Below are 22,093 nucleotides of genomic sequence, written 5' to 3' on the forward strand. Positions count from 1 at the left end.
GTAGGGAATCACAAACCTAAGGGTTCCATTTACATCACCAATCGACTTCCCATTTTTTTGACAGTCTTCCTTCTCGAGTGGAACTGTACCCAAACCATTGCCGTTTCTTAAGCCAACTGGCAACTCATCCTGAAAAATGAATAAATACATGAATCAAATCGGTAACAATAGTACATACAGAGATGTACGTATACGCCGCAAATTCTACGCAGTAGACTTTTTGTTTGCGCTAACGCTTGCGGTCACATTTTTTTGGATAGTTGTTGCTTGAGGCTACGCCGTAAAGTTTTTGTGGTTTTTTAGCGCATAACATCAACGCATACTTTTTAATGTCTTAGCTGTTGTTTTCATTTTTTTTTTATCAAACTTTTCAAATTTTGAATAAGTTGAACGAATGTTTTCAATGGGCAAAGACATATTAAAACCAAAACGCAGCAAAATGTCAGATGAACACTTTCAGATGCTTGTGTTTTTTCGTGGAAATTCAAAATAAAACTTGTTTGTTTCGAGTGGTTTATACCGTGTGAATGTTTGGCACCTAGCAAACAAAATGAGTTTACGCTAGTGTATGCGCTGACGCCGCCAACTTTTTTTTACAAGTTACGTTGACGCATACGGCGTATGATTTTTCGAACGTTTGCGTTTATGCTGACGGGTCAATATTTTTTGTATGCGCATACATCACTGAGTACATATATTCTAAGTGACGATTCAAAAATTTTCAATTTGACATACATTGAGAGAATGCAGAGCTGAGTCTTCACAAGACGCTTATGCATCCAGTATCATTACCATATTATAAAGAATAAAACTATTAGATTGACAACCATGTATTTCTTTTGCACATTCCACACTATGTTTTTGCTAACACACCTCCGAACATGGTTTGACACCACATGCTTCATTTTCACATGTGCCAATATCATCGAAGTACTTGCATTCTTTAAACAAATTCACCTGAAAAGAATCGCAATAATAATGACTGACTGCTGGTTTGGAATCAAACAGTTCATTCATTGAAATTTTATTGGCAACAAAAATTGTTCTCGGTGCAACTTGAACCAAATATGGTAGAGTATCACAGATCACTATATTATAAAAAGCAAAGTCTGCTCCAACCAATCTCCCTCAAGGGGACTCATTAACTGATATAAATTTACATAAAGTTATTAGCTAGTCAATCTGAAGGCTACTTCTGTTCAAAAATAAATATGACAACTGTGCAGAATCTCCAATAAAACTAGAACCAGACAAATCTCAATTGAAATATTGTTGTCTCTCTGGGACTAGTCAACTTTAACAAAATAAACATGTGTATTATAAATATATATACGTTATGTATGACAACATAAAAAGAATTTATAAAGTAAAAGGCATTACAGCCGCCTATTATACCAACAGCTACCTTGTAGTATCGAAAAAAATCTCGGTTGATTAGCTTTTGTATAAGTGGATAAATTTCTTCATTATTAAACTTTTCCAAAGTTTCAATGTCGCAAAAACAGTCATCAATCTGTCCAGTGAGCTAAAATATAACAAAAGATATATAAGTGAAACAATTGTATAAAGTATTACTTCCAACTTTAATGTTTGTTGTAATGTAACAAGAATCAAATTCAGATATACTTTTACTGTAGCCTACAATTGAACAAATAGAACATATGTACACTGTACAGAAAAATAAAACCCAATTGTGTCTCATAGATTTAAGCAATTAAACAAATTTTCATTGATCTGAAAGTATAAATTCACTTAATCTACTAGAAGTGTAATAAAAATATAAAATTCTCTTTGAAATATCATATATATATTATATACCAGTACTTTTGTAATTGTTGCAAAAATAGACTAGCATTTAACTTTTGAACCAAGACATTTAACACCATGTGGGCAGAATTGGAACGTAATCAAATTAATAAGATAAAAAAGCAGTTGCTATTTTATTATATTAACAGATACGGAAACTATCAAAATAAATACTGGGAGCTGGTATACAAGTCCCCCCTCACCCCCCTTTGGTAACTCATGACAAAGAGGAATTGACCAAAACATGTGGATTGAAGTGTGTGAACAGTAAAGCAAAGGTAAAGTAGTTTCACCCTATACGTTTGGTGGAGTCCTGTCTTTGTCATGAGTTACCAGGGGGGGGGGGGACTTGTATACCAGCTCCAAATACTGTATAAAATTGATTAAGAAAATGTTTTACTTAGGCTACGTTTACATGATAGGCGAAATGAAAATGACCGAAATGAAATCTCAAAGCGGCGTGAAAAAGGTTTTGTTCACATGCCATATCATTGCGGCTGCTTTTGGTTTCGGGCGAAAGGAATACAGCCTCTACGCATGAGTGATTTTCACGCCTGTAACTAGGCTACTGAGTACGCTGAAAATAAAGTTGGTTCTCCTACCCAAAAAAACATAGATTCTACAATAAAACATGCAATTCCAAAGGGTACATTAACCAGTACTGAAACAGCACAAGTGTTTTCAAAATTCTTTTGGGTCAATAGACTGACATCACAAGTTCAGAGCAACTTTACTTGTGTTCTTCAAGAATGGTCTAGCTTCATTTTAATTATTTGCTCTTTACTAGTGCACTAGTCCAATTCATGTCTTAAATGATTACAGATGACATTGACAATAAGTTTTTGTGCTCAGTCTAAAAAAACAGCCAACATTCTAGACTAGTCCCAATTGAAAACGTAGGCTATATCATCATGACTTTACAAATATAAAGCTATGCCTATTGCACTGATGTAATGCTCAAGTTCTCCTTTCCTAATACACTTTGCAGCATATCTGGCTGGTTCTAAAGCACAACCATTATCACTTCAAAAACAAAACTATATTATTTATTTTATGTTCAAGTTCTTTTAACGTGCTACACTACAAATTACTACACTATCAGTTAACTGACTATAATCAAACTACTAGGGCTAATCTCATTGCTAGGATCTCATTGCGGCGTGTTTACATAGCCGCAACCAGTTGACATCGGTTTCATTTCTGTCAAAACTACCGATGTGAAATCCAGACCGCCATGAATCTCACTTCGGTCGCCGCGTGTAAACAGATTACGCGTCCGCCAAATGAACCGAAATGGAAATCTTTCATTTCGGGCGCAATGAAACGTCATGTAAACGTAGCCTTAGGCTTAACCTAATTTAGTTACATGACTATTATTATAGCAACATTGATTCTAAATAAGTTATGCTAAGTGGTTTTAGATTGTTGTGTTATGCAAAATAGCAGTAACACCTTACTTACATGACAAAAGCATTTTTCATTTGCACCGCTGACAGAAGAAAATAGGAATACAATCACAAAACATGTCCAAAAACTCTTTAACATTCTATACAATCTATATAAGCTAAGCTAACCACTGCTATTTTATATCTAAAACAAATAAGAAGCTACCATAAGTTATGACATTCATGAAAATATTTAATACAGTATGGTATTAACATAAGCTAATGCCCAGTTAAAACAAGAAACAATATTAGGAAAAGTTAAGTTGTATAATATATGGTAGCTGATTAAGTTGCATCACAGCAACAACAATTTGGAACAGGTTAGACTACACGGACTAGCTTTAAACTTCTGTTAATGACTTGTTTTGTTAAAATAAGCAGGCCTAAAGTATTTGTTAAGTTAAATCAAGATTTCAGCAATAATTAAACCCATAAAGCAATGCACCAAAACAACTGCAATAAACAGTGGGATTAGTTCAGTTTATTGTGGTCACAAATGATCAACTAGCAAACTGTCTCTTTGGCAAGCTGAAATTGAAAAATGAAACCATCATTGCGTACATCTATATGGTACCGTAGCATACAAGGACCAACAAATCCCTTATTATCGGTAACACTTTAACTTTAATCTTTCGGATTACACAAACCTCTAGTCATGCTCCTACATACCGGTATTAGTTATACTGTAACCTAGTTTTTAAAAACTTTATAATATCACTTTCAGGGCATTATAATATCCTAGATTTGCATTAGACCAAACCTACTTGTAGGCCAATTAGGAGTGATAGCTGGCCTAAATATTAAATGATTGAATCTTTATCCTCCAACTGGAAAAGTTTCTTTGAGAGCTTAATCCAGGCAGTTTTGCATACTTGTAGTAGCTTTGAACCACCGACACAGGCCTAGTCACCGAGATTGACAAAGTGAAGTTTCCGATAGTCAAGTGTTGTTGCCGATGGTCAAGTGTTGTTGCCGATGGTCAAGTGTTGTTGCCAAAGAATTATTCCATCCATTAGATACTGCTGAATGGAGAGCAGTGCTTAACGTACGTCAATAGCACACTTTGAGAGTCGAACCAACACCACTTGATCTTGAAACTTTTTCATTTACAAAGTCACACATTGCAGTAGGTATCGTAACCAACGAAGCCATCGGACCAGACCTGAGCTATCTGAAACAATTGCCTTTGTTTATTATTATCCTCAAATTACATTACAACTGCCCAACACATTTACTCAGCGAAACAAAAATAAAATCAGCTAATAAAATCGACAGACTAGGCTCTGAGTCTGAGAGTATGCTGATCCCTGATGCTGAGCTTCACAGGATTTCTGAAACTCAAGTCAAAACAAACCAAATGCAGGTGATTTTCACGCTTGGCTGGTTATTATGAGATGACTCTTCAATCCGCATTGTTTTTGCATGAAATCAAGCATGACAATCATGGAATTAAGGACTGTGATTAAGGTTCAGTTCCATTTGTTTTCATTTCTGACTATCAAACGAAAAACAATACTCTATAGCAGTGGTTCTTAACCTTTTTTTCCCCAGCGCCCCTTTTCAGAGATTTCCATAGTCTGGCGCCCACTATAATATAAGGGCTGTAGCCTACTAATGACATTTTCTTCCAAGACTGTAAGGCTAGCCTACAGCCAGTAGTAATTAGTTATTAGTTAGTAAGAAAAAACTAGTTTAAGCCGATGTTAGTTTTAATACTAAAAAATCAGCACAGATGTGCCTTAAGGCTCTTAACTTAAAAGTCTTAAGGCACATCTCTGCTGATTTTTTAGTAGTTAGTAAGAGTTACACTAATAACCATTATTGAATGACTATTATTATGACCAGTCCTTATGGTTTGCTTGCACTGCCTGCCCGCTGTCCCTGCCAAAAGCTGACCACAAAATGCCATTTACTTACTACAAGGAAAGGGAAACAATGCCTATTATCAACAACAAAGGCCATGCACAACACCATCCGACGTCCACGCTTGTCGGATGGTGTTGGTTAGCAGTGGTTCTAACCCTAACCCTAACCCTAACCCTAACCCTATATCTCTTCGCTGCTTCCTGTTGTGTTGCATTTATGATCGAAGTGAAGGCTGCGTATGTTATATGTTGTCGCAGTGGGAGCTAAAAAACGTGGTTAGGCTAGCCTATTACTGAACTCCACGTCAACTTTACTGGGTTGCTTGTATGAAACTGGGTAGGCTAAACAAACAAATTATTGAAATCCTTTTGTGGTCGGAAAAAAATTAAAACCTAGCTTTGATTTCAAACCTGAAAGTAGGCTAATTACCAAAATTCTACGGAAATCCATTTTTTATTTGATGAGTTTGGACAGTGTTGTACGGGTCAATGAAATAAATTGACGGCGTCAGCACTAATTTCTAGCGCTATTTTAGCCAGGGTCTCACAAAACGGAAGTATTGCAACCAAGTTTAGGCGAACATTGGCTATAAATAAAGAGCAGGTTTTATGTCTTGAGACGGTAGTGTAATTAGTTGCTTAGCTTATTAGTTATTTACTTGTAGAAACACAAGCATTTCAAAACGTTTGTCTGACAATCTGCTGCGTTAGGGATGCATGATGTCCTTTCCAAGTGAAAACATGCGTTCCACAGTAGCGCTGAATGGTATTGGTGTGTTGTATTTCAAGAACAAGTCTTGAAAACGTTTACTCGGAAAGGGACCACTGTTCCAAGCGTGCTGTGATGTTTAGCATATATAAATCTTTTAACGAGGTCCACGTCCACTGCACCAACATCGCTGTTTTCAAGGGTATGGAGCTCTTGAAATAATGTAGCCTATATTCAACCTCCGCGATGACATTCATTGATTTTTCTCTTTATCTCTTTGATCCCTCTTTCTCGATACTGCTCACGAATCACGATATGAGTGATCACCATTTGGCGAACTTCTTCCGCTTGTATTTTCCAGGTAGCCATTCCAACCAACGCGAAAACAGATAATTTGGATGAGTCGCGATGGCCAGAATACATCGTGAAGCTCTGATTGTGAAACGAGATTTTCCATGAAAACAAAAAATGACGCATAGCGCTTGACGCTTAAAATCGGCCAAAGAGTTGACGGCGCTATCACTTCCGTCAACTAAATAATAAATTGACGGCGCTAGCCTCAGCGTCAACAAAAAGTTGACGCAGTCAAATTGACGGCGTTAACGTACAACACTGAGTTTGGGCAAATGCGAAGTGTAGGCTATGCCCATACGTCTTCATCAATAAGTTAACCTGTTGGACTATTGAGCCCAAAAAGCGGCCAAAACAAGGTAGCCTATATGGTAACAATAAATGTTTGTCAGTAGGCGATTGTATCAAGAATTGACAGCTATAGACACGGTGTTTTGTGGTCTGTAGCTTTTGCGAGCTTGAAGAGATGTGGGACCAATGAGCAGGGTGGGATCAATGACCATAGACTCGATTTCGCCATCCTGTGGGCGTTTTGTACTTTTATTTGTTGTTGTGGTCTCGAGATATCTTCCTTGTCAAGTACACGTGTTTTGGTCAATTCAGACTTGCTAGTTTAATTTTAGGAGGCAGAAGTCGTTTTCTGAAGGAAAAAGTATTTTGTTTCGGGCGCATTCATTTTCGAATAGGAAGAGAACATTTTCAAATATTTTTTTTAGTTTTGGCTATGCACCATGGATTGGGTAATAAAATTGCATTGGTTTCATGTTAAAATTCCGACCAGTTTTTTAACCATTGCATGAATGCTAAGATGGAGCAGATGTGGGACATTAGACCCATGCTTGCCATGAGGGGGTCAAAGGTCCCAAAAAATTATTTTATTTGTTTTTAGCTTGCTTCAATGTGCCTACTTTTACGCTGTGCAAAAATAAATATGTTTGTTTACACAGGAAGAGTTGAACAATGCTTTGAAGGAAGTATTGGAACATAATCTCAGTGAAAGGCTGCCAAAGAAAACAATATTGATAGAAACACTTTGCGCCAGTGGCGTAGCCAAGGGGGGGGTTTTGAGGGTTACAACCCCCCCTTTGGCACGCGTGTGACGTCACGATATTGAGAATGATGCTTTCAGTCTAAAAAAAATTGCTTAATTTTAAACAAAATTGCATTAAAAGAGCAAGTTTTGCCAATACTAAACATCTTAGCCAGGAATTAGCAACAAGAAAACATAGAGACTTAGCTTTATTTCCGAAAAATGCCGAAGAAAACATGATCTTATCCTTTTGCTATGCCACCAGACACCACTATTTTACAGGAATATTCGTAACTACATTTTTGTTGAAAATGCTCTCAGAATGCACCAAATTCAAAGTAATTTTTCAAAATTTTCTGGGGGAGGCCCCCCAAACCCCCGCCGTTGGGTCGTCAAACCCTCCCCCCCCCCTTTCAAAATTCCTGGCTACGCTACTGCTTTGTGCCGTTACGTCAAAAAAGTAGGCGTGAACATTGCAATGCCATTGATAAACATTCTTTTGTTACAAAACAGCCCAGTTGATGCTTGTTGTATACAGTCTCTTTTTTATTGAATAACTGGTAACCTGATGTAGGCTTATGCCATGCAGACATTTGTATGTCAGTTTGGAATTGTTTGACGTGTTGTCTGCCCTCCAAACGATTTTATGCATCATTTTGTGATACATTTAGCATCATTGCAAACTCGAACACTCCGATAAAAATTTACGATGTCTGCAAAATGACTGGGAACTGCAGTGGCGCCGCCAGACCTTCAACAAGGGGGGGCAAAATATTGACAGTGCAAGACAGTAGCGTAGTCAGGAATTTTAAAAGGGGGGTTTTGACGGCCACCGGGCTTCGCCCGTTGGCGTGTTTTCCGAAGGCGACACATAGCGGTGGAGGGTCTGGATGGCCTCCCCCAGAAAATTTTGAAAAATTACTTTCAGTTTGGTGCATTCTGAGAGCATTTTCAACAAAATCGTGGGTATGAATATTCCTGTAAAATGGTGCTGTCCGGTGGCATAGCAAAAGGATAAGATCATGTTTTCTTCGGCATTTTTCGGAAATAAAGCTAAGTCTCTATGTTTTCTTGTTGCTAATTCCAGGCTGAGGTATTTGAACGTTTGGTATTGGCAAAACTAGCTCTTTTAAAGCAGTTTTGTTTAAAATTAGGCAAACTTTGTTTTAGAGACATAGGTTGATTGCTTTTTTTTGCTAGATTATTACAGTTTTATTATTTATCAATTTTCTCCTTGGTTGATCCAAAAAGCGATCTTATTCCGGTAAGTCACTAACTTTTATGCTTTAAAGTCAACCCAAAGTTTACAAAATGTAACGTAATAGACGTCATGCATCTTGCTGAGAGTCAAACAAAAAGCTTTGAGACAATGCAGTTACTTTATTTCTGATATATGTTTTGGTATATGTCTATATCGGTTTTGCAGAGGTGGGCACCCGCTACTTTTAAAGTAGCGCGCTACCCGCTACCGCTACTTTGGCCAAAGTAGCGCGCGCTACCGCTACCCGCTACCAATTTACAAAAGTAGCGCGCTACCTGCTACCGTTACTCGGGCTAAAGTAGCGCGCGCTACCGCTACTTTTGTCTAAAATGACACTAGGAAACACTCAAGCCTCTAGTGACGCAAAAATGACCTTGAAAACGAATGTTATCATTCGTTTACGCTGTCATTTTGACGTCGTTATAGAAAACACATTCTAAGGGAAATTTATTGTTACGCATCTTTCAAAAATAAGAGCATTTCAAAATGAGAGTCACTAAGTCCTACCCGCACTTTCGCTTAAGCACATCTTTTCCAACAGAGAAAAGTCTCTCCACCGCAGCACTGGAAGGAATGGGGGTGTTGTATTTAATGAACAGATGTTTTAACTCGGTATTCGAAAAGCTCAAGGACTTGCTCTTGTCCGAAAAAAAGGCGTCCACAATTATTGTTGCTTCCTTCTGCACCGACGTTTCACGGGATGGCGCAAACACTCCAAAAAATACATTCTCGAGTCATGACTGGTGTTGGTGTCACTCTTCTCGGTATCAACCTGGCTTGATGTCTCCCGCAACAGTCGAATTGCATCTGTCTTGACTTTTTCTCGCAGTGCGTCAGCATCATCCGTGGAAACGTAGTGCAGAAATTGTAGTCACGACGTCTTGAAGGAGGGATGAAGACATGATGCCATAACGCATTTCATGTTGTTGAAGCACTTATTGAATCGTTTCTTCACCCCTTCAAGGATTTTCACTTTCAACTCCTCACAGGTCACAAGATCACTGATCTCGGTCAACTTCTTCGCGCAAATTGTAATGGTTGGAAGCAAGACTCCGTCATACGCCTTGGACTCGCCCTAGAGAATGTCTAAAGCCTGGCAGATAGGCTTCATCACACGGCAGATAGGCTTCATCACACTTCATCACACTTTTACCAAAAAAGTAGCGCCGCTAGTAGCGCCGCTACAAAAGTAGCGCGCTACTGCCCACCTCTGCGGTTTTGTATAATCTAGATCAGTGGTTCTCAATCTTTTTTCTTTCATGGCCCATTTTTGTTTGCATAAAAGTTCTGTGGCCCATTCAGTTTTTATGTAAGAAAAAAATTCCAAAAAAGGTTTATAAACAAAAAGCAGCAGAACATTGCCTTTGGAATGTTGCTGTAATCCCCTTGTTGAATCCATGCGCTGACGCTTCACACTATCTTCTTTTCGTTAAAAAAAGTTCACACTTCATCCATGTAATTTGGATGAACTTTTTCCAGGTGAAGTCTTAGTTTTGATGGCCTCAATGAATGATGACTAAGAACTTTACAACATAATGCACATTGTTTATTTTCTTCTCTGTTAGCAAAAATTGATGTAGGCTACATACTGAATGTAATTTTCTTAAAACTTAAAGCTTCAACTATTGTCAATTACTCCCCAAGAAAATCCACAAAATAAAATGCTGCACGTACGAAAAAGCGGATCTGCAGAAGCTTAACAAGGCTACCGCTTATAAAGGTGGCTTAATTGTAACCACAAACTAGTCTGTTACATCATAAAGTGTTGTAAAAACTGAGTTGATGTAAAACTGTATGTTGCAATAATTACAATGATGACTGCCACTTTGTAGCTAAAAACAGCAGCATCATTCATTGTACGGTAAGTAAACAAACACACACAAGTGTAAAATTGACTATAGTGACACAAATGAAACAAAATGTTTCAATAAATCTTTCATTTTTTTAAATATGTCTGTGGCCCACCTCAAATGCTTCTATGGCCCACCAGTGAGCCATGGCCCACTGGTTGAGAACCGCTGATCTAGATCGAACAAGCGATCTCAGCAGTTACAGATGGCTTGCATCCTTGCACAGTTTGACGTGAAATTACATCATAGGCTAAAGATTTTCTTGCAAACAATGTATTAACATCCGTAAATTCAATTTGAAAGGTTGAAACCCCCAAACCCCCTTCCTTGGCTACGCCACTGGTGCAAGACAGTGATATATTATTTAATTTCTCTTGTTTTCTACTGCTATTGCCTACTGCAATATAGCCTACCAAAAGTCCCACATTTTTGACATGTTTGATCTGTTGAAAACAATAAAATTCAAAATAAATCAGTTTGATTCCGTATGGGACTTGCAACTGCCATGGCTAGCGAAATTTTGTGTAGCTTTTTTCCAGATTGAAAAACCATTTTTTACAAATGCACTTTCTGATTATCCAACAGTCTGTTCGTTAAATATGCCTCATGATTTTGACTAATCTGTTATTTGACAGAGAAATTATCACTGTACAACGCTGTGAAAACGTTTTTTCATGCTTGGAAAATACAGATGTCAAAACATAGTAGATATATCAAACGCAGAGGCGGTCACATGTGTATTGCGTAGCTTATGACATTGTGAGAATTGAGGCTAACAAAAGTCAATGGAATAAATATACTGTGACGGCCACCGGGCGTAGTTCAACTGCAATAAATACTCAGCCAGTGTTAAATGATTTTTTATTCTTAATATTTCTTCTTCCTATCCACGAAGATTATCAGGAAAATGCACAATATCAAATGACAAGTATAAAACACAACATTAGAGAACAATTTTTATATTTCTTATTAAAATGCCAAAAATGCAGTATGACAGAACAATACAGTTAAAGTCAACATGTTTCTACATTTATTAGACGTAAAAACAAGCTTCACTAAAAGTAAAAATAATCATTTAAAACGCCAACCCCAGCCAGCTAAGTCTGCTGACTTTACATCGATTCAACGTTGTAGGGCGTTGAATCGATGTAATAGTTTAATAGAAATCGATAAATAGTAAAAAAAAATAGAAATATAATAAAATAAATATCGATAAATAATAAAATATAGAAATCATTAAAATATTGAGACTGTTGACCGATCCTTTGGTACTTAAACAGTGCAGACAGACCAACTAAGTTAGTAATGGACAAAGGATCGTCGCAGCATGTTATTAGCCGCTCAGATAGTCAGACAGATCTCCTTCACCAGTTTACTACTAGAGAACTTCAAAAACGTAGAAACATGTTGACTTTAGTTGCATTATTTCGTCATACTGCATTTTTTGCATCTTAATACGTATATAATATAATTGTTCGCTCATTTTGTGTTTTAAACTTTATCGTCATTATATTGCACATGAAATCTTCGTGGATAGGATAAAGAAACATTAAGAATAAAAAATCATTTAACACAGGTGGAGCATAATTGCAGTTTAAATAGAATAAACTTTAACTAATATTAACGCTTAACAGGACTATAACATACCAAGCTGTTAAAAACTCGACAGAGAAAGCAAAATGTGGCATCCTTAGCTTCTGAACACTCCAGCTCCAGCCAGAGATAGTCATCAAACCACTGGTTACTTAGTGTATTACTTTAGTAGACTTCGTTGAGTTAAATCTACATTATATCCTTGAAACATTGAATGACCCTCTGCTGTAAGCACTGCCACCACTCAAAAACCAAGCAAGAGCCAATCTGCTGAACAGCCGGTAACAATGTTACGTGACAGGCAGCAGGCGAAGTAGGCTACGTGAATAAAATCACAAAATCGTAATAATAACATCAGCAAGAAGAGCAAGTTTAAAATAAAAGAGAAAGCTTATCCCCCCCCCCTTGCAACTTGAATTGACTTCAGGTTGGAATCCAAATATTAAAAAATAATATGAAATGTAATAATACGAAAAAATTAAAAAGATGATGCCCAAAACATTGGGAGGCAGCTGCTTCGCCTGCCCCCCTCTTCCGGCGCCACTACTGGGAAGGCATATTTAAAATCCTTTAGCATGGAAAACATTATTTCGTGATTTACGAAAACTGAAATATGCCCATTCAATTACGACGTTTTCGCTGAAGATGATTTCCTTGCTTCAAATGTGACGGACATTCCTTTGGAGAATAATGAAGAGGCTGCATTTGATTTACCGGTAACTCAAGCATTACCGGTGAATGAAGAAAATGTCATCCTTGGGGCTAGCTCATCCGGTCAGTCTCAAGTAAATGCGGGGACTTCAACATGATCAGCGTTCCACCATTCTTCTGATTCAAGCTTTCTTCTACAAAGCTTCTTTGCAAGGACTGGCTTTAGGCACAAAGAAATCTAAGAGGAAAAAAGTCCGATCGTCAATCCTCACCTCTACACCTGAAAAAGAACAAGCCCAGCAGAAGGAAACCTCCAAGGGTAAAGCTCCAACCAAAGCTAAGCAAACGAAGGCTGATTCGTCAAAACACGGCTCATTATTGACACAACTCGCAAAAAACGATAGTTTCGAAGAGCCGCAAAAATGTATGGACTATAACAAGAAAGAACCGATCGTTGTTAACAGGTTTAGCAACTTTTAGCCATAGTAAAGTCAGTCATCGTCAATTACGCGTATAGAAGTGGCAAAAATTCGTCCTCCGCTTATTAAGCCCAAAACCGTTCGGTCCTGAAATGAGCCTGAAGCGGGGAACGCTGTACCATAATAAACGTGTTTGGCACACAAAAATTCCTCAACGCCACTGAGACAAATGTGTTGGAGATTGTGGGTCATCAAATATGGTTACACAAATCACAAATGTATTCTGTCTTGACATTTTATTCAGCATTATCCAGAAATGGATTTCAATCCCAATCGTATTATTCCCCGCTATTGATAAACGAGTTTGTTCCAATGACTTGATGGATGAATACTTGACTTTGTAAACGAAAAGACGGCAAGATTAAGCAACGACGATGGTTCAACTTATTGGTGGCATCGTCAATATCGCAAAGCCATAGGCATACTGGCATGGCATCACCGTTTGAGTGGCACTATGCTACGAAAGTTAATTGGTGGAATAGATGAAAACACTTTTAACCTTAATTTAGTTTTAATAACCACCTCTTCGTCTCAAAATGAAAAAAAAAAAATTACAAAAATGCAGTAGGCTGTACAAGTGTACAGTGTACTGTACAGCGTAGCCTATCCAAACCTCAATATGAGGGAAATAATGATGATGTTGGAACAGTATGCTACGCTATGATTTTTTTTTCTTTATTGAGCTTCTGCATTTAGGGTATATTCTTTTATCATTTCAGGTTCACGATGTTGCCGAACTACCCTACACTGGAAGACTATTAGAGGTCAGTATATCGGCTCGTCGACCGACAAATAGTCTCCGAGAAACAAAAACTCCTTCCGTCCTTTGTGACAAAGCCCTGTAAGCTGGATGGCTGCAAGAATAGTGAGATTGTTCAATGGTGTGAGACCCATGCATCCGCACGGTGGGAAGTGCACGAGCCACGAAGTTGATGGTAAAGTCGGTGCTGTGATAGCAAACACTGCGGCATCAATCAGTTGCAACAGAGCCTACTCTGCGGAAGAGTAAACAAAAGATAAGGCTGCTGTGCGCAATATGTGTCAGTCCGCGGTCTCCAGCTAAACCGGCCAACGTGATTTAATTCAATAAGGCAGCACGTGATGACAGTTTCATGCGTTGTGACACCAACTGCTGGCGGTAGTAATGTTACCCCAGGGATACTGTTTTATCCCAAGATAGCCTACTTTGGTTCGTGGCAAAACAATAAACACGATGGTTCTCCATTGACCTCCTTCTTAACAAAATCAGCTTCCAGAATGTAGCTTACAAGTGAAAAGATTCTACCACAAGTTTGTTTTCGCTGAGTTTTTGTCGCCATTTCTGGCAAAAGGCAAGTAGGCTACGGCCTTTTCTTTTCACGCCTATTTAACTCTTGATATTTTAATAAAAACGAATAATTGTGTGCATTTTTAAACTCGCTAATTTAACACAGCTAGGCTAAGTTAAAACAACTTATCTTGAATATAGGCTTTTCAGCATGAACGGACGTCAAAATGCAGTTCAATAGGGCTGTAACCTTTACTTGATCCCTGTTCTTGCATTACTGTAGGCCTACAATGGCCCAAGAAATACAAAATTCAGCATGGATATGATAATGAAACTCCTTTGACTTTATTGTGCTATAAGATTTGCAAGAGGAATTGCCTTCCTCTGTTCAGTAGGTCATCGTAGTCAAAGTCAAACACTTCGTTCAGGTCAAATAGGATCATTCTTGCAAAAGCAACAACCTTGCAAAAGCATGGCATTGTGTCCACTTTAAACTAGGCTACGCGTGGGGCTAATGATATCAAGTGGATAATGAATAGCGTCCATTGGTTATTTTACATCTACAATAGCGCTTAGGCTACTTCAACAGCAATTCCAAAGCAATGAACTCGTTTCAACGTTTGTCGATGGCCCGTACTGAGCAATGTTTGAAGAAACCAACGTCCGAGTCAAAAATTCATTTAACTACACTGTACAGAATGTGTTTTTTTCCAGAGTTTATTTTTTCCATGATAGGTTATAATGTTTTTTCGGCTATGTAAGTAGGCTGTAGCCTACAAACACATGTTAGCTTAAGGACAATAAGTTCAAAACTTATGAAGTCGAAACAGGGAGATTAAGTATAGCAGTGCCGTAACATAAAGATTAGATCAGGCCTACTCATCAAAATTTTGTCAAAAACGGAATTTTGCTATTGAAATACAGTAGACTGTGGTTCAGCCGTCCTTTTGAAATGATTAGCCTATCACCAGTGATGGGCATTATCGGCGATAATTTATCGGCGATAATTATCGGCGATAATTATCGGCGATAAATTTTTATCGCTTATCGTTATCGCTCAATTATTTTTTCAGTTATCGTTTATCGTTATCGCCAAAGGCAATATTTGATTATCGCCGATAATTAATCGCCGATAAATTTTATTTCGGATCAACGCTCAAGTGGAAAGACCATGAAAAGTAATATTTTTACTAGCCACATAGTTAATGAAACTAAAATTAAAACCAGTTCTTCTTCAGTGCCTGAAGTGTATGTGCACAGGTCGTTGTCAAGGGAGGGAGCACGCCCCCTGCAGCGACGGCCCTGACAACACAATAATTTTTAGAGTTGCAAATTGCAATGCAATGAAATGCATACAACAATTCTCTTGTTGTTTTGCTGCAATCGGCAATCGCGAGTGAATTTACGATTAAAATGTAAGCGCACAGACAGTACAGATTCCTTTGAAGCGAAGCGAAAAAAATTGGCAAGTGGTTTGTGAAAGTGTCGCAATACGAGGCCGCTTTTACATCGGAAACATGGTCTTTCGCGCCACCTCACGATCAACTATTTTATTCTTGTGTTTTGTTTTTTCGTTGGAAGTGTTAGTTTTTAGTAATTGTCGTAAAAAAATAAAATCCCTCTCGTCAAAACATAAAACTTACCGTTTTAAGCGCATTAAATCTTTAGATGAGTAGATTAACTAAAATTTCAAGAACTTGCTTTGAGACGTGCGGTTACGTCCAGTGCTGTATTCGTAAAAAAAGCACAGGGTATACTGTCTCAGATTTGATAAAATGATAAGTACACAACTTGCAAAATAGCCTACTAATCTTTATTCTACCATAACATGAATTATCAACATCAAAATTGGACGAGAGGAACAAAATTGTTTATTTTTTATGAATAGGCCTATACATTCCAAACAGCCTGCCGAGAGAAACCTATATCTTTATATATCCTCTTTACAAATTTGGGATTTAGTATCCTTAGCTGATCGATGGTTTGGCAGCCAGGATCTTACACATTTTTTAGCAGTAAATTGAGCCACAGGTGGTCAATTGCAATTAAGTTTAGTAAACATCGAACAGCCAACATTATCAATAAGCAAAGATGCTCTTGAACTTGTGATAATATCGTTCAGTAAACTGAAACCACGTTCACATTCTGCTGTAGAACAAGGAAAGTTGAAATAGCTGTCAAGAGAGGCTTCAAATTATTGGGCACAATTTCAACTTTTTCACTAAAGTCTCTTAACCCTTGGATTGACTGTATTTCATCAATGTCAAAGCGTCTACAAATTCTTCTCACCTCTGCTTCTCCATGACGCAAATTTCCTTCTATCATTTTTTCCGGTTGCAAAGTTAGCAATATCAACTAGTAGCTAATCATTGTTAGTGTCGACATTAGCACAAAGTCTCATTTGCATTCTGCTAACAATGCTCTGAATGAATTGATTGAATGATAAAACTCTCAGAACGGGTTCATGGTACACCCATGTACCATTGTACACCCGTATGCCATTGGTCCTCAAAGGGTTTAGTAGTTAGTTAGTGGGCTAGTTGTCAAGAATCAGTAGCCTATAAGGATAGCATACGCACTCTATTTGGAAAACCAGAGGGTATACTATAGTTGCTCGAAAAAGCAGAGAGTAGGTTATACTGCGTATACCGCCGTATACTCTACGAATACAGCACTGGTTACGTCACAAACTCAGTTTAAAAGACAAAATTCACACACAATAACAACACAAGATCGGTTATATACTATAAGATCGATTTTTTTCTAGCTTGGCGATATAACTTTAATTCAAAAATAATAACCAAATTCGAAGTGCCATTTAACTTATAAAGTTAACCCATTTGTGCCGAAAGTGAAACTACTTAAAAAAAAATTTGGAAAATTTGAGTATTGCATAATTATGACCTAAAGAACATATCACAATTATTTTTTTCCTAATTGTGTTTGTACTTTTTGAGAAAAAAACCGTCCTATATATAAGACGCTAGGCAAATCCGTTATCAAATTTCACAAGTTTCTTCTGCGTAATGCTTAAGCGTTATTACATTTTACTTATCGCTCAAAGTGATAAATGGGAAATGTCTTGTTCATGTCTTGTCATGTCATTATTGTCATCGAGCATTTTATTGAAATGAAAGTTCAAAAAATATGAAGCTGAAAATTAGCAAAGTAACACAATATCACTGAAACAAGTCATTACGGAATATGATATTGCTTGAAGCATTTGACATGCAGACCGACATCACATTTTTTGCATCTTGTAGTAGGCTAGTGTTTGCATGACAATAGGCGCATCGAGTTGCGTGGTAAAATTATGCTAAATACAGTATAACCTTTCTCATTTACCTATGCGACCTAGCCTTCCTCAATCAAATATTTTTATTCCCACTAATACAGTGCATATATATTGTAATTCTTATCTCAACAACTCAGCGTTCTGCCATTGCTTTAATGAAGGTGTTCACAAAGAAAACAAAAAAAATTATGTGAAATTATCATTAAATTACGATAATTATGTTATTGTTCTTAAACAAACACGACGAATTTGACAAGCTTGATGGATTTCACAGTATGCACATTTTTACTACCAATAACGTTTAAGATTACTGATAAATTTTCAAGCATTTTGCGTTTTTGGGAATTTTTTCAATTATTGCTGACTTTGCTGTAAACAGTCTTTTAAGCAGAAAGCAAAATACAAAGTTTGGAATTTTTTATGGTATTTTCATTTGATTTAATTATTTTTTCTACTGCACGTAAGCGGCAGTGTAACTCAATTGATAAAAGCATCCAACTGGTATTTGAAGGTATAATTATAAGCACAGCGGTTACCTCAGTGGTTTGATTCTGGATCAAGAGGTTGAAGATTCGACACCTACTGCCGCTGTTGCGATTCTATTCATGCATAACTTACAAAAAGTTTTGTCCCTTTACAATATATTATGTTCGATTTTTCGTCATGTTGATGAAAACAGTTCGTGCTGCATGGGATGGGGCAGCGCTAATCAAGAAAAAAAATTATCGTTATCGGACATTATCGGCGATAATTTATCGCTTATCGTTATCGCTTAACTTTTTTTTGATTTATCGTTTATCGTTATCGCTTTAGGCATTTTTCGTTTATCGATTATCGTTATCGCTTAACTGAAAAATGAGTTATCGCGCCCAACACTGCCTATCACTATTGTCTTAAACACCACTTTCAACGAAATATTAAATCCAAATTTGATCTTGAATGATCTTTGATATGCTACGTAGCGCACATGACAACGACAAAAGATGTTATTTTTGTCAGAAGTTGCATAAAATTGACGTTGCGTTTATCCGTCTACCGCAACGGTTCTCAACCTTTTGCCTTGTCGGCACGACCTTGAAAATACCAATCAATTCTCGCACCCCCTCCTAGGATTGCCTGAAAAGTAATAGACGCCTGCCCTACAGTTCGAAATTTTTGTTGAAACCTGGTAAAACAACTTTGCTTCTTACGTCATATTATAACAAACCTTGATAATTCAGCATCCCCGCACCGCCTATAGGCACGGCTCTCGCATCCTTTAGTGGTGCGTGCACCCCTGGTCGAACGCAAGAGTCTCAAACTCAAATTGCTCTGAGGGCCAAATGAATATTTGTGAATTGACTCGACGGCCACCGTACTTTTTTGCATTGCAGACAGTTAAACCTGTTTCCCTGGCCCGGTACGCCATTCTAAATCTTGCGGATGGGTGTTACAGTCCACAAATTTTCGATCCACTCCTTCCATAGGCACCTCGACTCCACAGTCTGGCCCCCACAACTTAAGCTGGTGGACTGGCCATCGGGTGTATCGGCACTCCGAAATCACACCGCTCCCAGAGTCTCAGTCAGTGTGGCAGCAGTGGCGTAACTACTTCATTGGCGTAACTACTTCAACTACTTCAGTCAGTGTGGCACCAGTGGCGTAACATTGGATCTTGTGGATAAATCCAGGGGCGACACGTTGCCAAAGGGCGGCAAAATGTGATGCTTTAAAGTTTAAACGAACAAAGACTTAACACTGATCTAAGTGAAGCCAAGAAATTAAACAAGTTATGCCTTTAAACTAATTTGTGACTTTTTTAGATTGTGTCTCACCATGTGGTATTTGTGAAGGTTTAATGATACTCATGCTGTTGAAGTAGGCTAATGGTAGAATGTCGGTTGTAACTTGTAAGCTATAGGCTATAGCATTGTTTAGTCAATTTAGCTTTGGTAGTTAAGTTTAGATTAGTTTTAAGTTTATTTCACTTTCGTGAGGAAACACGAAGGGACCGTGAAGTCATCGAGTCAACTGTCACCTTTACCATCTGTCCGTAGTAGATAGACGAAATTCCTCCATCTTCAAGTGTGAAGATGGGTTAGGTTTGAGAAAGGTTTAAAGTTTCAGGTCTGAAATAGATCATTTAGCTTAACTCAGCAAATTTGCGATTATGGTTATTGTTTTTTAACTAATGTGCTGCAGATTCCAGAACAAGATTTAAGTTGCAAACTTTTTAAGTTAATTTTTGCCTATGACGAGAGTAAAAGAAAGTGAAGATTTTTTTAGAAAGAAAAAGAAAGCTAGAGAAGAGGAACTAAAAAGAATAAAGGAATCATTTTGAAGTAGCCTACGTCAAAATTGCCTTGGCTAAAAAAAACAGAAGAGATTGACAGCCACAGTAAATCTCTACCTCAAGTTGAGACGGAAGAAGAAGTGTAGCCTACCTAGAGCAAAACAATAACAAATTGATCATTGAAAGAAAGCCTACGAATGAAACACTTTCAGATAAAGATAAAACAGTTGATATCTATTTTTCTCATAACGATGTGGCTACTTGGCCAGAAACATTAACTCATATCATGAGAGTTGAGATGATCAAACTTGGGCCCGAAAGGTTTCAGAATAAAGAAGGGCCATTCAAGTCAGCAATTAGAGTAGGCTAACTAAAGAAGGAGACAAAAAATCCTTCAGCTGTCTGAGTAAGAAGTGGATTTATCGCTCACCTAGAACCGAACTATGTTATGTCCATTTTTCAAGTTTTGAGAAAAACAGGAAAATAGATTTTGAATTGGGTTTTTGTAAATTATCTCCCGATATATATGCAATATTTTATACCAGTGTGACTAGTAATATCTTGCTGGTTGTTGGGCATCATTTATGATACTTTTTAACCACTAGGGTGAGCAATATAGTGTTTTTTTTAAGTATCGGACGGACTTAACATTGTTTGGTTTTGAAAATTTTAACTGGTAATTTAATAAAATAACGGACATAGCATATTTATAAAATCGATTGAAGTATTGTAACCACTATTTTTACATTCAAACAATTTTAGATGGAGCTATAAATTGAGATGGAAGCATCCAGGTAGCAGTTGTAAACTTTTTTACAGTGTAGAACCATGATTTCCTGTTTTGGTACTACACAATCTTTTCACTTGTGTGATACTATGTTCAATTGTTTCTTTGCCATACTCTTACACATCTTCTGCAATAGTGCTATAAAATGTGCCAGGTCTTATTTGGACTTTTGGTACATGGCCTCCTCAAAAAACCTAGGTAGTAAATAGCTGAAAGGTTTATTGCTCAATGCTGCAATCACGTTTGTTAGATAGAACCATAACTGAGATTTCTGAATATCAAATTTAGCTGCCTAATCACCAACTTTCATCAGACTTTGAAATAATCTCCAACAGCTCAACTAAATTAACATCTGGACATTAAAAAACATCCCAATCATAACACTGTAAGTTATTAAACAATACTGTGTTTACTAAATTAGTTGATCTGACAACCTTAATCATTGTCACAAACCAGTGATGCATTCATAAAACTAGAATTCAAGGAATGGTTAAATAAAATCTCTATGCTAATTTCTAACAGTATCTACAGAACGAACAAACAACATAATGAAATTACAAGGAAAGATAATAACTCTGCAACCTAAATATCAGTAAAATTGATACTTAGTATCTCAGAATTTTCAACAGTTCTTTTGAGTACTGTAGTCAAGATGAGTCCAGCTGAAACAAAAGCAAAACTAGCATTGGCGTTCACTGTTCAGCTACTTCTGGAATGTCTGCATAAAAGTGGTGGTGGTGTGGAGGAATGAGGTTTTTTTGCATAATTTCATCAAATCGGCTTTTTTGTCTTTTTTTACTGCCAGCTGTGATTTGTAACATTTGGGTAGTTCCATAACTAACGGCAATGAAAATTCAGTTGCAAGTCGTCTGCTGCTCTGTCGACTTGATTTTATGAAGTCTATCTCACTGAAAGACGGCTCTGGATATTTGTACTTGAAGTATAGCTTGACTGGATTTACCCAGCAAAACTTTAATTGCATAATCTTGGTCCACAGTATTTTTTCACCGTCAGAATCAGTGAGCAAGTCTTTTAGGCGCAGACAGTTAGGCGTTGGACCGTTGGTCAAATAGGCGGCAACACTGGCGTCAGGATATTTAGGTGCGGAGCACTGTGGCACCCGTTCATTTACATGTTATTCTTAGTGAAGTCTGCAGATTGTATCAGCATGGCAGGTAGGGCAATGCTTTTCACACAAAATGTTTTATTGAAAAAAAAAATATGTTGTTTTGTTAATGCGTGGTTAGTCATGGCTTCAGTGAGTGAAGCTGCTGTATCTGGCAATGCTTTAGTAAAAAATATACCGTAGACTATATTCAAGCGGGTGGTAGGCTTGAGTGAAGAATAACTTAGTTTTCCGTCAAAACTCCGACTAGGTTTTGCCAAACCTGAGCTGATACAATCTGCAGACTTTACTAGGAATAGCACCTAA

The 22,093-nt window shown here is 37.5% G+C and overlaps 1 protein-coding gene across 3 annotated transcripts in view; it reads right to left on the bottom strand.

Annotated features, from left to right (window-relative positions):
• LOC145784181 (ERO1-like protein beta) overlaps positions 1–3,394 on the bottom strand; it is a 41,579-nt gene extending 38,185 nt beyond the window's left edge. For all 3 annotated transcript variants that reach the window (XM_082595947.1, XM_082595946.1, XM_082595945.1), the window contains exons 1-4: positions 3,268–3,394; positions 1,406–1,525; positions 874–957; positions 17–129 (exon numbers count right to left, since the gene is read on the bottom strand). In XM_082595947.1, the coding sequence (XP_082452073.1) occupies positions 17–129; positions 874–957; positions 1,406–1,525; positions 3,268–3,351 (401 nt within the window). In that variant the 5' untranslated portion in view covers positions 3,352–3,394. The remainder of the gene's footprint in view (positions 1–16; positions 130–873; positions 958–1,405; positions 1,526–3,267) is intronic.
• Positions 3,395–22,093: the final 18,699 nt, after the last annotated feature.

Source organism: Aplidium turbinatum, chromosome 15 (genome assembly GCF_918807975.1).
Source record: "Aplidium turbinatum chromosome 15, kaAplTurb1.1, whole genome shotgun sequence".
NCBI classification, from domain to species: Eukaryota; Metazoa; Chordata; class Ascidiacea; order Aplousobranchia; family Polyclinidae; genus Aplidium; species Aplidium turbinatum.